General features: G+C 42.8%; 3 protein-coding genes across 3 annotated transcripts; 1 reads left to right on the forward strand and 2 right to left on the reverse strand.

Moving 5' to 3' along the window:
- Positions 1–6: 6 nt before the first annotated feature.
- tbce (tubulin folding cofactor E) lies at positions 7–4,948 on the reverse strand. The gene is made up of 15 exons (XM_087801752.1): positions 4,641–4,948; positions 4,296–4,380; positions 3,917–4,081; positions 3,771–3,856; positions 3,582–3,681; positions 3,412–3,514; positions 3,225–3,301; positions 3,074–3,166; positions 2,872–3,001; positions 2,352–2,498; positions 2,145–2,283; positions 2,000–2,068; positions 1,885–1,944; positions 1,739–1,827; positions 7–151 (listed from the first exon to the last, which is right to left on the reverse strand). Exons 1-15 carry the CDS (start codon positions 4,792–4,794, stop codon positions 68–70), a joined length of 1,581 nt encoding a protein of 526 aa, XP_087657878.1. The 5' UTR covers positions 4,795–4,948; the 3' UTR covers positions 7–67.
- A 280-nt stretch (positions 4,949–5,228) lies between these two features.
- rbm34 (RNA binding motif protein 34) lies at positions 5,229–10,243 on the forward strand. The gene is made up of 11 exons (XM_087801764.1): positions 5,229–5,381; positions 6,458–6,605; positions 6,676–6,800; positions 6,860–7,076; positions 8,929–8,988; positions 9,067–9,110; positions 9,177–9,260; positions 9,314–9,374; positions 9,442–9,490; positions 9,552–9,670; positions 9,769–10,243. The coding sequence occupies exons 1-11, from the start codon at positions 5,362–5,364 to the stop codon at positions 10,099–10,101; spliced, it is 1,260 nt and encodes a 419-aa protein (XP_087657890.1). The 5' UTR covers positions 5,229–5,361; the 3' UTR covers positions 10,102–10,243.
- On the reverse strand, positions 10,155–11,669 carry tomm20b (translocase of outer mitochondrial membrane 20b). Its single transcript, XM_087801777.1, has 5 exons — positions 11,412–11,669; positions 10,852–10,898; positions 10,708–10,789; positions 10,492–10,634; positions 10,155–10,350 (listed from the first exon to the last, which is right to left on the reverse strand). Exons 1-5 carry the CDS (start codon positions 11,533–11,535, stop codon positions 10,306–10,308), a joined length of 441 nt encoding a protein of 146 aa, XP_087657903.1. The 5' UTR covers positions 11,536–11,669; the 3' UTR covers positions 10,155–10,305.
- Positions 11,670–14,509: the final 2,840 nt, after the last annotated feature.

Below are 14,509 nucleotides of genomic sequence, written 5' to 3' on the forward strand. Positions count from 1 at the left end.
CCGGGGAAAGGTGAACGACAGTTTAATGTTTGACATGATGCTGGGTGTCTCTGTGTGACAGGTCTGGTCAAGACCAGCGCACCAGTGCCTGGTCTCCGTCCTCCAGCCCGTAGAAGTCCAGAGACTTCAGGTCGGCCATCTCCATCTCCACCTGCAGACATTACAGAGTATTGTTACTCCTCAACTGGGTTTTCTGTCGAGAAGCTTCAAAGCCTGAGGGCAGAATATGGAGCTTTTGTGTAAATATAACTGCAACAGCGGCCTAAACACAGAGCAGTTTCACCTGCACACGAGTAGAGATACTTCATGCTCACTCACTCCTGAGATATTTACTTATTTGTCTTCATATAAAGACTTAAATGTCCTTTTTTTCTTCTTTTTTTGCCCTGTTAAGATCTAGTATTTATTTGTTCTTGACTGATTTACAAGAACGTTTTTTGGTATACATTTATATTTTGTCAATGAGGATAAATACTTTGTGTTTCAAAGATGAAAAAAAAGTTTTACAAAATACTTTTTTTCCCCTTTATTTAACGATTGATATTGATGCCCATGTTTTCTTAATTTTAAATAAAATAATAACACAAAAACAAAACATTTAGCGGGAGTTCTGTTGGAAGAACATTATTCGATTTTTTATCACACCCATTAAAAAAAAACACATGGGCACGGATGAAGCATGTTGGAGACTTTGCGGGTATAATGGAGCAAATCACTGGCATGTCTTTTGGAGCTGCAGTGGAATCTAAACTTTTTGGACAGAGATCCACAGCCATATTAACAACATTTTTGGTGTGAATCTTCCCTGTAAAGGTGAAAACATGTACCTTTACTTACCAATCGAAAACTGGAACAATGGAGACAAGAAATTGCTTTTCATATTGTTGGCAGCAAGTAAAAAATGTATCACGAGGAAGTGGTTACAAGTTGAACCACCCACGACAGAGGACTGCACTTAAACAGATATGGACAAGTTCTACAGGATGTGGACCAAATGGACAGAATATGTCAAACCAATTAGAAGCGATTTTATTTAAGGAGATATGTCATTTTATTTTCCATTTTTCCTCTGTTTAAATGCAATTATTGATTTACTTTTTCTAACTCTTGAAAAATATATGTATTTTGTAGTAACAAGATTGATGGGTATGCTCCCTGGGGTGAGTGTTTTTTTTAATTAAATTGAATTATTATTATTATTATTTTTTTAAATTATTATTTATTTATTTTTCTATTACTTTTACTTTGTATTTCATCTTTCTTTTCAATCTGTACTTTATACTTCTATGTACCATTTTGTTCTGAAAAAATGAAAATAAAAAAATAAAAAAATAAATAAACATTTAAACTCCCAATAATCAAAGGCCTCTTAAAATAAGGCCAGTGTCATTTCATTATTTAAGAATATACAAATTATTTACAAAATTAGAAATTTGACACTATTAACAAAATAAAATAGAATATTTTATTTTTATTCTATTTTATTTTGTTAATAGTGTCAAATTTCTAATTTTGTAAATAATTTGTATATTCTTAAGATCGTTTTTATTTTATTTTGTATTATCTCTTTTATTATTTCTTTTTTCCTTGCACTTTATTATTTTTTTTTTTTCAACTGCGCTGTTGTGAAAGTGTGTTTCCCCTCTGGGGATGAATAAAGCTTTTCTATTCTATTCTATTCTATTTCTGGGCCCTTGGCAGCACTGTAGTACCAGCAGGACACCACTAGGGTCACTACCTCTCCGCGGGTGTAGCAGAGCTTCACATCGGGCTGTAGTTTCAGGCTCCTCCTCAGAAGCGCTTTGATCTTCTGCACCGTCATGAATGCTGCAAACCAAAACAGAGTCATGATTGCTCCTGGAAGTCTAGAAGTCCGTTTATTACCTGGAAGTTTTTTACAGACGGACGTCCGCTCGGGATCATCTGGAAACATGAAGGTGACGTCTGCAGGAGGACACTCGGTTACACACTAGAGACACACAGCCTACAGGAGACTCACTGATCAGACGGTTCTTCAGTGCAAAAGGAACATTTTTCTTAAGCAGTTCTTTGTCGACAGCTCCATGCTCTGAAGAAAAAAATAATCATGAATTGTCACAAACCACACAACGCCCCCCCCCCTCCACCAATCGGGATTCACTCACTCCGGACCAGGTTTTGGTAACTCGGGTGCTCATGCTGGAACGCCTCGCTCAGCGGACCCGGCCCACCAGCCTTCAGCCACTCCTCGCCGAAAGTCCTCATGTAGACAAGCTCCGCCCCCAGACGGTCATCCTGTGAGATCTAGAGGTGACCGTGTTAACATGTTACACTATAGCTACACACCGCAACAGACGCACACGTGCACACACCAGGTTGTTGTTGAGGACCTGCAGTTGCTCCAGTTTGGCCATCAGCTGATCGTTGGCCTGCAGTTTCCCAAAGTCACACAGTTTGTTTCCTTTTATCTGGAGTTTCACCAGACAAGGCAACTTCGCTAGTTCGTTGACCACAAACCACTGAAACAAAACACACACAAGACATTGAAATCCAGATCATTTCAACCAGTCTGCTGTACGGATCATCAATTGTATTTAATTTATTAGTTATTGATCGTACAATGTATTGTAATGTATGTCACGTTTAATTTATTGCATATTGTATTAATCACACTTTATCAAGTGTTTCATTATCTTGTTGTAATGTAATGTTAATACAAAAAAAAAAACGTTTTTTATCAACAACAACGGCAATAAAAGTTAAAGGGCAACTAATGTGTCTCTTAAGTAGATGTTGAACCTCTATTGTATCATCAGTATGTTTGTACAAAATTCTCTATATTGAAAAGTTTACATGGAAAATTATATTAAGCTCCGCCCACTGAAAACTGACCTGAGATATGCTGTTGTGGTCCAGGTGAAGGTTCTTGAGGGATGGGAACATGGAGGTTTGTCCTCCCGGGGGAGCGTCTGAGAATTGAACCACCGACACTCCAGTGTGGGACAAGTGAAGCTCCTCTAGTCTGTGACATTACAGAAGGTAAATGGTGTTGTTTCTTTCCACCTGTGTGTGTGTGTGTCTCCCAGTGCGTTACCTAGGCAGTTGTGCGAGGCAGGACAGCGAGTCCTCCTGCAGGGGGTTACCAGACAGACTGAGGGAGATCAGACTCTTCAGGACGTTCTCCGGCCTGTCACACAAAGCTGTTAAAAAAATGACACACATACAGGAAGTTGGCAGATTCGTACCTCTGCAAGTTGCTGATGTTGTTATTTCCCAGGGAAAGTTTTGTCAGCTGAGGCCACATGGGGGCGCAATCTAGCACCTGAAACACAACAAATGGAAAAGTCTATAAATGACATAGAGCTTTTACACAGTCCCAGCAAAATTGTTGACTTAAATTGTGGGAGACCAGGATTAAAAATTAGCTCCCACCTCTGACCAGGAGAGGGCGCAGCTGTTCAGTGAGAGAGTCTTGAGCCTGCGGAAGGCATGCAGGTGAGCCGAGGGGTCAGCGGGAAGACGTAGTCGGTTGTAGCTAAGAGATGCAGAGACAGAACATCAGAAGGGCCAGACACAACGAGACGTCAGAACGCCAATCTCACCTGAGATCCAGCTCCTCCAGGAACTCCAGCTGCTGTGCGATGGCAGCGACGCAATCCCAGCTGGACAACAGCGTCCGGCACAAATTAAGAAGCTGCACGTCTGACCACCGCGGTTAAGTTACAACACAGACTTAGAATACTGAATGTTCCGCAGAGATGGTGAAGAACAAAGATCTAAGAAAAAGATACTCGGCGTCATCTTCCGGACCGCTCCGGCAGCTCCAGGACTGGAGACATCCTTCAGCCTTAACGACACCGAATCTAGATTCTCAAAACTGCCGACATGTTATTAGGTACCCATTACGACTTCAGGAGGTCATCATATACATACATACCTGCGATCAGGGACTTTCACCCACTTAACCTTCTTGTTCGAGATGGGGATCTCCTGATTCATCACTTCCTCCACGTCCACCTGGTAGACCTGACGGACCGCAGACACGAAGTCGCAGCCGAAACTCACATTTGCTGGACGCACAAACGACCCGCCAGTGGAGTGGCTGACAGGTCACAAGTGGAGGAAGAAGAAGTCCATAAGTCATCAACAATTAACAGCACAATAAGATAGAAATATAGCTATTTTAAGCTTTCCAAAAGTCTTCAAAAGTGTATCAAACAATTGCATTAGTCCACAAGATAGATTCACAAAAAGCAAAAAAAAATAAGATTTAATGGCAGATCAAAAGCCTTGTGAACTCGATGCGAGTGTATCACCTGCAAGTGAAGTACTGGACCCCCTCATGGCTGCCATCATGTTTGCCCCTCTCCGGGTCATCCCACTCCACACCGAGCCACAGACCTGTAAGTAAGTAAGTAAGTAAGTAATTTTTATTTGTATAGCACTTTTCCAGACCAGGGTCACAAAGCGCTTAAACAATCAAAACAATATTCAATAAAGTAAATACTTTAAAGATCAAGATACAACTGATAACACAGCAGGAATTCCTAGAAAATCAAGGAAAAGCCTGAACATATAAAAACGTCTTAATGTCCTAAAGCAGATCCAACTATTGGTTTGATTCAGTTTAACACCGAGTCAATAACACATGTCCAGCTCACCCTTTGTCGGTGGTACCGGTCCCATGTACCGTACTGTGGCCCGGTCCCCGGAGCAGCTCACCCGCCTGCCGACAGCATCTACCGGCACACTTGGTTCATCACTTACGGCGATGACTGAGTCCACTCCGGGCAACTTCTGCTTGTCTTCCCCCATCAAGGCACCGGTGTGGAGGAAACACAGAGGACTCGATGTATGCGGTGAAAATAGCAGTGACTTTAAATCGCCACAATCAGTTTTAAAAACAGTGTCATTGTAAGAAACATCTGCTGCCACACACGCATGACACAACTCCTAAGCTAACATGCTAATAAACCAAAACAACCCGCTAACCCGGAAAGGTTATGGGTTGCACTTATTTCCGGTAGCTAAAACGGTGGAAAAATGTAAAAGAAAACCAATGAACTTTTAGAATACAATTGTACAAAGTAAATCGAGTTCGTTCTATAGTGAATCTTATTAAAGCATCGTTGCAATTTAGCTACGGTTTTAAAAAACTTAATTTAATGCGTTTCGGTTTTCTTGCTCTATTGCAGTTTGTTTCAGGGGGGAAACAATTCAGAGCAGGACTGCTTTTGATTCATACAGAAACGTGCGCAGTACTTGGTGTCGACTGTTATGCGTCTTTAAATGTTCATATATGTGTGATTCGATTACAACAGGAAACTCTTTTCCTAGTGGATCACGTTCGTTGTATTAGTGAAGTTCGACGACGCAGGAAACATGAAGAAGAAAATTAAAAGGTTTGTTTACATTGAAACTTGTTTTGTTTTAACATTACTCAGATGCAATGTGTCATCTTACTCGTTGTATTATCTTACTCGTAAGTGTCGTGCCTAGAATTGATATCGTGTACGTAAAACGCGTTTAAAGTCGAGCGTGATCTTGTTTTACGTGCTAACTTCATTGCAATGGTTCCTTGTCTTGGTATGTGTGTGTAACATTTTAAAGATAGATTGATTCGACAGTATATTCAGACACATCTCGTAAAGACGATTAAATTGATACAAGAATCATTTACCTGTGATAGATATTAAGACAGTTATGGACGATTAAAAGCAGTGAAAATGTACACATTTCTGATCAACCTCCTTAATTCCAAGTCAGTTTAGTTCAATATTTTATGTGTGGCCCTATTTTTTAAATCCCACTTTAAAAATGTCACAACTTGCTTAACAATTACCCTCGTTTTAAAGGTTGTTGTTGTGGAAAGTTTGATGAACAAAGAATCTGGAAACGCATTTCATTGTGCAATAATGATGTTAATCATTTTAATCAATCAATTCATGTTAAATTAGATGACGTGTCTCAAAATATGCATAGAAAAAGCACATTCGAGAGCAGATTGAACAAACGCCATACGTTGTTTAAAACACGATATGGAAACATAAAAGCATTTACTTTGTATTTTTAGTTGCTGAAATTCATGAAGTTGGCGTTGGAAGTGACAGAAAATCTCACTAAACATTAATCAATTTAAAAGATATTTGACAGACTCACGGATAAATGTATATTGAATGTATATGAATATTCAACACGCCTTTTTTGTGCGGGATCAATCTGAAAATATCAATATTCTTGATAAAGTAGGACATGTGTTCTACATCATCAGTATTGTTTCATAGTGGTGGCAACAACAACGCTAACACAGTTAAACGAGGAAAACTGTGCTGCAGCAGCTGTTCAGTTTGAAAGATCAAAGGTGTGATGCCATGAATGACCACTGTTGATACACACAAAGCTGCAAATACACACATACCTATATTGTCATTAATGCAGCTCCTTTTAATGATCAATTCTGCATTTTCCTTTACTTAAGTGACGAGACGGCGGATCAGCAGCCATGTGACTATTTGGTTGGTCAAGTATCTGGGACTTTGTTCCCCAAAAGCTCTTCTGGAACGTTGTCTTCATTATTCACGACAGTGGCCCCTGCACAACCACTGCAGTTCCAGCCAGCACCAGTGGTAAACACACAGATTTAAACACATGCCTACGTTGACTTTGTGATTTAATCTTATTTGGTTGTCATGACAGCCGGTCTACATCCCGCCTGCAGAGAAGCTACAGGGAGAACCAGCCAAGGTCGCCAAAGCCAAAGTGGAAACTGGCAAAAAGCGATCCAGAGAAAAATCGTCTGCTGAGCAAAGTCTGGAGAAGAAGTGAGAAGACAATCAATCGTGTGTCAGTTCTGGTTCTGATGTGGCTGCTTGAATTTCAGAGAGGTCAGTTTAGCTGCCGCTGACGAGGATGAGCAATCGTTGAAGGTTCAGGCCAAAAAGAAGAAGGTGGTACAGCAGGAAGAAGCTCGCAAAGCTCAAACCGCGGACCAATGGCCAGTAGACAGGCAAACGCTGCGGGAACGTCGACGAGTAGAGGCCGAGAAATCAAAGAGAACTGTGTTTGTTGGAAACCTGCCGCTGAGCTGCACAAAAAAGGTGAGGAAGTGAAAGGTGAGGTCATGGTGGGGAAAGTGATGTAAGCCAATAGTTTGCGGCGTGTGAGGAAGAGGATTCGGTGAGGGATGATGACCATACAGAAAAATTGTTGTAAGGGTCATGATGAAGGTCAACATGATGATGATGAGGATCGTAATGAGGGTCAACATGATGATGATGATGATGATGATGAAGACTGTGATGAAGGTCAACATGATGATGATGAGGATTGTGATGAGGGTCAACATGATGATGATGAGGATCGTGATGAGGGTCAACATGATGATGATGGGGATCGTGATGAAGGTCAACATGATGATGAGGATCGTGATGAAGGTCAACATGTTGATGACTACTGTGAGGAAGGTCAACATATTGATGAGGATTGTGATGAGGGTCAATATGATCATGAGGATCGTGATGAAGGTCAACATGTTGATGACTACTGTGAGGAAGGTCAACATATTGATGAGGATTGTGATGAGGGTCAATATGATCATGAGGATCGTGATGAAGGTCAATATGATGAGGATCATGATGAGGGTCAATATGATCATGATGAAGGTCAATATGATGAGGATCGTGATGAAGGTCAACATGATGAGGATCGTGATGAAGGTAAACATGATGATGATGAGGATCGTGATGAAGGTCAACATGATGATGAGGATTGTGATGAAGGTCAACATGATGATGATTGTGATGAAGGTCAACATGATGATGAGGATCGTGATGAAGGTCAACATGATGATGATGATGATGATCGTGATGAAGGTCAACATGATGATGAGGATCATGATGAAGGTAAACATGATGATGATGAGGATCGTGATGAAGGTCAACAAGATGATGATTGTGATGAAGGTCAACATGATGATGAGGATCGTGATGAAGGTCAACATGATGATGAGGATCATGATGAAGGTCAACATGATGATGAGGATCGTGATGAAGGTCAACAAGATGATGATTGTGATGAAGGTCAACATGATGATGAGGATCGTGATGAAGGTCAACATGATGAGGATCATGATGAAGGTCAACATGATGATGAGGATCGTGATGAAGGTCAACATGATGAGGATCATGATGAAGGTAAACATGATGATGATGAGGATCGTGATGAAGGTCAACAAGATGATGATTGTGATGAAGGTCAACATGATGATGAGGATCGTGATGAAGGTCAACATGATGATGAGGATCATGATGAAGGTAAACATGATGATGATGATGATCGTGATGAAGGTCAACATGATGAGGATCGTGATGAAGGTCAACATGATGATGATGAGGATCGTGATGAAGGTCAACATGATGATGATGAGGATCGTGATGAAGGTCACCATGATGATGAGGATCATGATGATGATCGTGATGAAGGTCAACATGATGATGAGGATCATGATGAAGGTAAACATGATGATGATGAGGATCGTGATGAAGGTCAACATGATGATGATTGTGATGAAGGTCAACATGATGATGAGGATCGTGATGAAGGTCAACATGATGATGAGGATCATGATGAAGGTAAACATGATGATGATGATGATCGTGATGAAGGTCAACATGATGACGATCGTGATGAAGGTCAACATGATGATGATGAGGATCGTGATGAAGGTCAACATAATGATGAGGATCAACATGATGATGAGGATCGTGATGAAGGTCAACATTATGATGAAGGTCAACATGTTGATGACTACTGTGATGAAAGTCAACGTGATGTTGAGGATTGTGATGAAGGTCAACATGGTGATGGGGAGTGATGAGAGCTCAGGATCATGATCCAGACGAATCAATTCCCCAAGCAACAAAAGTTTAACTGTCTTCTCGACTTCCTCAGACTCTGCGGAACCTCTTCAAAGGTTCATGTCCAATAGAGTCGGTCCGCTTCCGCTCTGTGGTAAGTATTTATGATTATGTTAACCCAAAAATATTTCTGATAGAGGTTCTGTGATGGTCACCTGACATGCATTCACAGGTCAGAGAGGACCCCAAAATGTCACTGAAGGTCGCCACCATCAAGTAGGTTTGAAGACTTGTCACGAGAATGGTTTAGTGAAAATGTATAAGAATTGATTGTTTTTACAGACGGCAAACTCACCCGAAGAAACAGAGTCTAAACGCATACGTCGTGTTCAAAGACGAGTCGGGTGTTGCAGCCGCGATACAAAGGTTGGCCTTGAAGGTCACATGACTTTTGCAGAACTTGACAGTTTCGGTTACAGAAATGCCACAGAGTTGGAGGCGGACTATCACATCCGAGTGGACCGTGTGACGGCCGAGTCTGTAAGTGTGTGCAGTTTGTTCTGAGCTCTGACCCGACCATGACCTCTACCCTCGCGTGTCTCTTCAGAAAAAGCACGACAACCGACGCTCGGTGTTTGTCGGAAATCTATCGTTCGGTGAGTCAGGAAGATGAGTGTTGCTCGGCGACTCAAAGTAACGGATGGTGTGTCCTGACAGAAATCAAAGAGTGCATTTTCCGCCGGCACTTTGAGGAATGTGGAGACATCGAAGCTGTCCGACTGGTGCGGGACCACAACTCCGGACTCGGGAAAGGATTTGGTTACGTCCTGTTTGAGGTAAAACCAAGAAATCAGATGTAGTTCTGTACTTGTTCAGTCATGAGCCTTCTTAGCAAGTCACTCTGAACATAACAGACTTTCTTTACATCTTACAGAGCGCAGACTCGGTGCAACTGGCTCTGAAACTGGACGGGTCCAAACTGGAGGGTCGGGCCGTCCGGGTCAAGAGGTCCGTGAAGAAGGAAAAGGCAAAATCGGAGCGAAAGAGACCGAAAAATAAGAGTCTTGGCAAGGGTCCTACCGGGGAACCCAGGAAGGGTCCCACGCGAGGCCAGGCATCAGGACGAGGACGCCCCAAGTCAGCAGGTCGACCCTCTGACCGGGTGAAGACGGCACCGTCGAGCTTTAAAGGCGAGATGGCGGATCCGAACAAGAAAGCCAAGAAAAAAGCAGGGAAGAAGAAGCCAAAAAAGACTGTTCACATTTGACGTGTTTTTGGAATCCAACCTTGTGTGTTACAAAAGACTCGGAAGAGGAAAAGTAGTTTGTTTATGATTTATTTCTCTGAACCATTTCAACGTTCGAGTTGCAAACTTAGAAAAAAACAAACAATAAATACTTCTGATCATGTGTCCAGTGATGTCATCAGTCCAAGCTCCGCCCACAGAAAACGACATAAGCAGTAACATAGTTCACTCGATGTCATCCTCGCTTAGAGTCTGAGCGCCAACGATCCGCTGGAAGAACATACAATTGTTAAAGACCAGTCCTGGTACCTCTTGACGCATTCATACCCCAGGGGTAAGAGGGGTTTAATAAGATCAGGTAACTTGGCTGCTCTGGGTCAGAAAGGATCTCAGCGACTCATTGGTCAATACCTGGCTGATGCTGGGCAGTCGGGTCAGCAGCATCTGGAAAACAGGAGGTGGCAGCGTCTGTTGTAGAACCTGCAGGAGCTGCTGGGGCTGACCACACACGGCGATGGCGTTGGTCAGGTGGTCCACCCCCTGATCATAGTCCCCTGTGGACGCAGACACTCATGAGACCGCCACAAAACAGACCAATGGGGGTTTCAAGGGAAGCCGATTTCTCACCTTGAGCCAGGAGCTCCTCTCCCAGCTGGATCTCCTCCAGGAAGAACTTCTGCACAGCCTCGGCATCCTTCAGGTCCGGCAGCTGTCAGACAGAGAACGTGGTCAGCGGCGTGATTGTGACGCCTAAGCCGACACGGGACTCACCTTGGCCATGCCAGTGTTCGCCTTCGCAGCTTTCTGCTGTCGTCGTCCTGCAGAAGACAAAGTCCATCATTGACAGTCTAGAAAGAACCTGGACAAATACCATATGCTTTCCCTAGATCTAGTTGTGTAGAAATGTTTCACTGCTAACTAATACATTTGTTCTTTACTTTGTAATATTCATCAATACTTAAAAAAAATATTCACACCATACAACGTGGTCCCTCAGCAAGTCTGTAATTCCGCAACCATGTTCCTGGCCGCCGATTATTTCAGAAAATCCAAGTTATGGTTTTATATCCGAGCCTTTTATCTCAGCCGTAATGTCAAGGACCACCTCAAGTATACATGGCGAATTAAAACACACCTGCCAGGTACGTTATTGGAAACTTCAGGGCGAAAGCGTCTAAATCGTGCGAAAAAGCCATCGAGGTTTGGGACGGCGGCTCTAAAGGCGCCACGGTCTTGTATCGTCGAACATGACGATAAACTGGACCGAACCGAGCCACGAACCGCCGAACATGAAGATCGAGAGCAACAAGAGGCGGAAGGTCATCGCTTACGTTCTCGTAATCGGTTCTTGAATCCCGGGTCACTCCGTCGTTTTCGGTCGAAGTAGATGCAGTAACCGACGAACAGAGCTCCGCAGACGCCCGCTGCGATCGTGCTGCTCCTGCCGCCCATCATAGCGCACTGTTCGGGTCTCTGGGCGAGTTTTCGTGGGGTCCTCGCCGCGGTTCTGGCGGTGTTTCAGGTATTTTCTCACCGCGATGTGAACGGAGCTGGAGGCTGGCGGAGCGGGGCAGCGGAAAGGGCCGTGGACTGTCCGCGACGGTGCCTGAATAGAAATACGCCTGATTAAAAATCACGTTAACAGGAGTGTGTTGACTTTAATGGTATTTAACTGCATTCACATTTTAAACAGAATTATTTTGGACCAGGTAATTAATTAGATATATGGCTGACTTGACCACCAGAGGGCGCTGTAGCATCCTGGTCTAGTTTAACTATTTCCTTACTATTTAGAACTTCTTTAACTCATTCTGAATTCTTATCTTTTAAAAGATAAAGCAACTTTCCAACCATCCACACATTTGTAAGACTTGAATGCCCATATTTGACCGTCACTTTTATATGTCATTTTATTTTCAACTGAAAACATACTTAGTCTCAACAAAACATAAATGAGCTGTTTACGTCGTCGTCCACCAGCTGGACCGGGTCTAGGCGGCGTAAACATCCCGTTTTGGGATTATGGCTTTTAAGGTCAAAGGTCAGTGAGGTTTAAGCCTCTTTCAGTTTGTCAGGTGACTCCAGGTGTCCGACCCACTGACCGTCTAAAGATGCTTTTCAGAATGTTAAAACACCTCTGACCGGTTGTCTGTGCTGTGCCTGGACTCGCTCTGTTTACCTGGTTCGTCATCTCTCCCGAGGTCCACCCTAAAGTACCCCCCCTAGTCCTAGTCTCACAATCAGCTTTACTCTTCATTTTCATCATATACTGCCTCACGGACTTCAACCTAAATGAAGGTCCAGTTGCTGTGAGTCCTCCACGTAGATCTCGATCTAAACCTCAGTCTTCTCCCTCAATCTGACCCTTGGTCTTCCTCCACCTGGTTTATCGAGGTCCTAGTCTACCACGTGGTACAGCACGTCTCTCCACACAAAGACACTTGATGACATCACTAATTGCGTTGATAAAGAAACCTCTCAGACCAACTGCCCCTAGGGTCAAAGGTCAGACCAAAGTCCTGAACTGCTGGTTGTCATTAAGATGAAACCTGAGGCCTGAGTCCGTCCGGACGACCCCCCAACACACTTTAAGGCTCCATCGACCCTATGAAAGATAGATTGAGCAACAGGCATGTTAGCATTAGCAACCATTTCTTCTAGTTTATTGATCAAGCAGCTGCCTTTCCAGAGTGTCCTGCATCTCTTTTGGTGTCACTAGATTGGTTCGTATTTCAATGCAACCTGTGAGATCCATTCTCACTCACTCCCTCACTCTTTTACTCGCACTGTTTTAAGGATCTTAGGGGCTCTCCAGGTGACTGCGTGTAGCTAAATTTGGAGTCTAAACCCTTTAGTGGATTAGAAGTTCCCTGCAGCGATTTTTAATTGAACGTCGCTTGTGTTTGTCATGGAAGGTAAAGACTTGTAATCCCTGACCAGACGTTAGCTCGCTCACACGCTGTCGCTCCATTCACCAGCACAAGCCTGTGACCGCATAAGCAGGTGGGAGGAGCCAAAGGGGGTGAGGGTGGGGGAGGAGAGTGACTCAGGAATTCCGGCGAGGGGCCCCACAACAACAGAGTCCCCCTCTTCACCTCATCAATCCCCTTCGTGCCGTAGGATGATGGTGAGAGAGCTTCCACTGACCATTTATTTATTTAAATCTGCCAGCATTCCACATTATTGTATTTGTTTAGCTGGCCATTAGAAGAATAACTGAACAGGTTTCAACGGAAATGATAGGAAATGTTTGAATGACTTTACATCCATCTTTGGAAGGATGTTTCAAACTCACTCCTACTGTGTAAAAGTGAGTTTTAGAATAAGGTTTGAGGTTTGTGCTCTTGCCCAGTTACTAATTACAGGGTCAGATTTGGACAAACTTGCGACGTCGAACCCAATCACACAAGCTGCCGGTGCCGTCAACACAATATACGTCATCAGTCGGCCTTTTAATTACTGATGCTAAATTTAGCATGTAGCTTCTCTGTGGTTGAACACCAAAAACATAGCACAAGAGACCCTTGACCAACAAACATACATTGACGCATAAATCTTGACTTGAATTCTTGGCCAATTAAGGTTTAAATTTCCGCTCTGGAAAATCCTTGCGGGTCGTATTTATGGTTTAATTTAGAATACATTGTTATGGCGATATCTACATTACCATATCAATATTCTACAGCCCCGTTTTTACTGATAGTTCTTCTCTGGTTTACTGTTAAAAATAAAGTGTATATATACACACATTTTAATTTGAATGAAATCCTACAAGATGCCGACAATGACTGAGGACAAGCGGATACAGTCAACACTTTTAAAGTTAATGTTTGGACTTCTAAAGAGTTGTTGTGGTCTGAAAATTCACGCTACCGTGTGCTGCAATTTAACCTCCACTCACTAGTTGGCAACATTCGTCATTTCCTCCGAGCCAAAGTAATAATAAAACCGAAATGGCAGTGATGAGTGGAAAAGAAAGGATACACCAGACTTCAGCAGCTTTTACAGCTGATGTTTGGACTCGTTTTGGCTTTAAAACTAATCTTTTGAGAAGCACTTTTCTACAAAAACTTTCACATTTGATTAGAGAAAGTATTTACTCATTTCTTTGTTGTGAAACACCAGATGAAATGTTTCTTTAAAAGAAACAATACATTTCTGTTCCTACAGTATCAAAATATATCATATATTCACATGTTTCGTGATACGCATTGTATCGCCAGATTCTTGCCAATACACAGCCCTGTTATATACATTTAAAGCTCCTAGTGTGCACAAAAAAAAAGACTCATCTGGCCAGATATGGACCCGGGCCGGAGTTTAACATGCATCTACTCGCGAGATAAGACGAGTTTCAATCGAGATACAACATGAAGCTGATCAAACCTGAAGTAGCTTGTTAGGAATGACGGACACAGACTCAAGAATC

Source organism: Callionymus lyra, chromosome 1 (genome assembly GCF_982586985.1).
Source record: "Callionymus lyra chromosome 1, fCalLyr1.hap1.1, whole genome shotgun sequence".
NCBI lineage: Eukaryota > Metazoa > Chordata > Actinopteri > Syngnathiformes > Callionymidae > Callionymus > Callionymus lyra.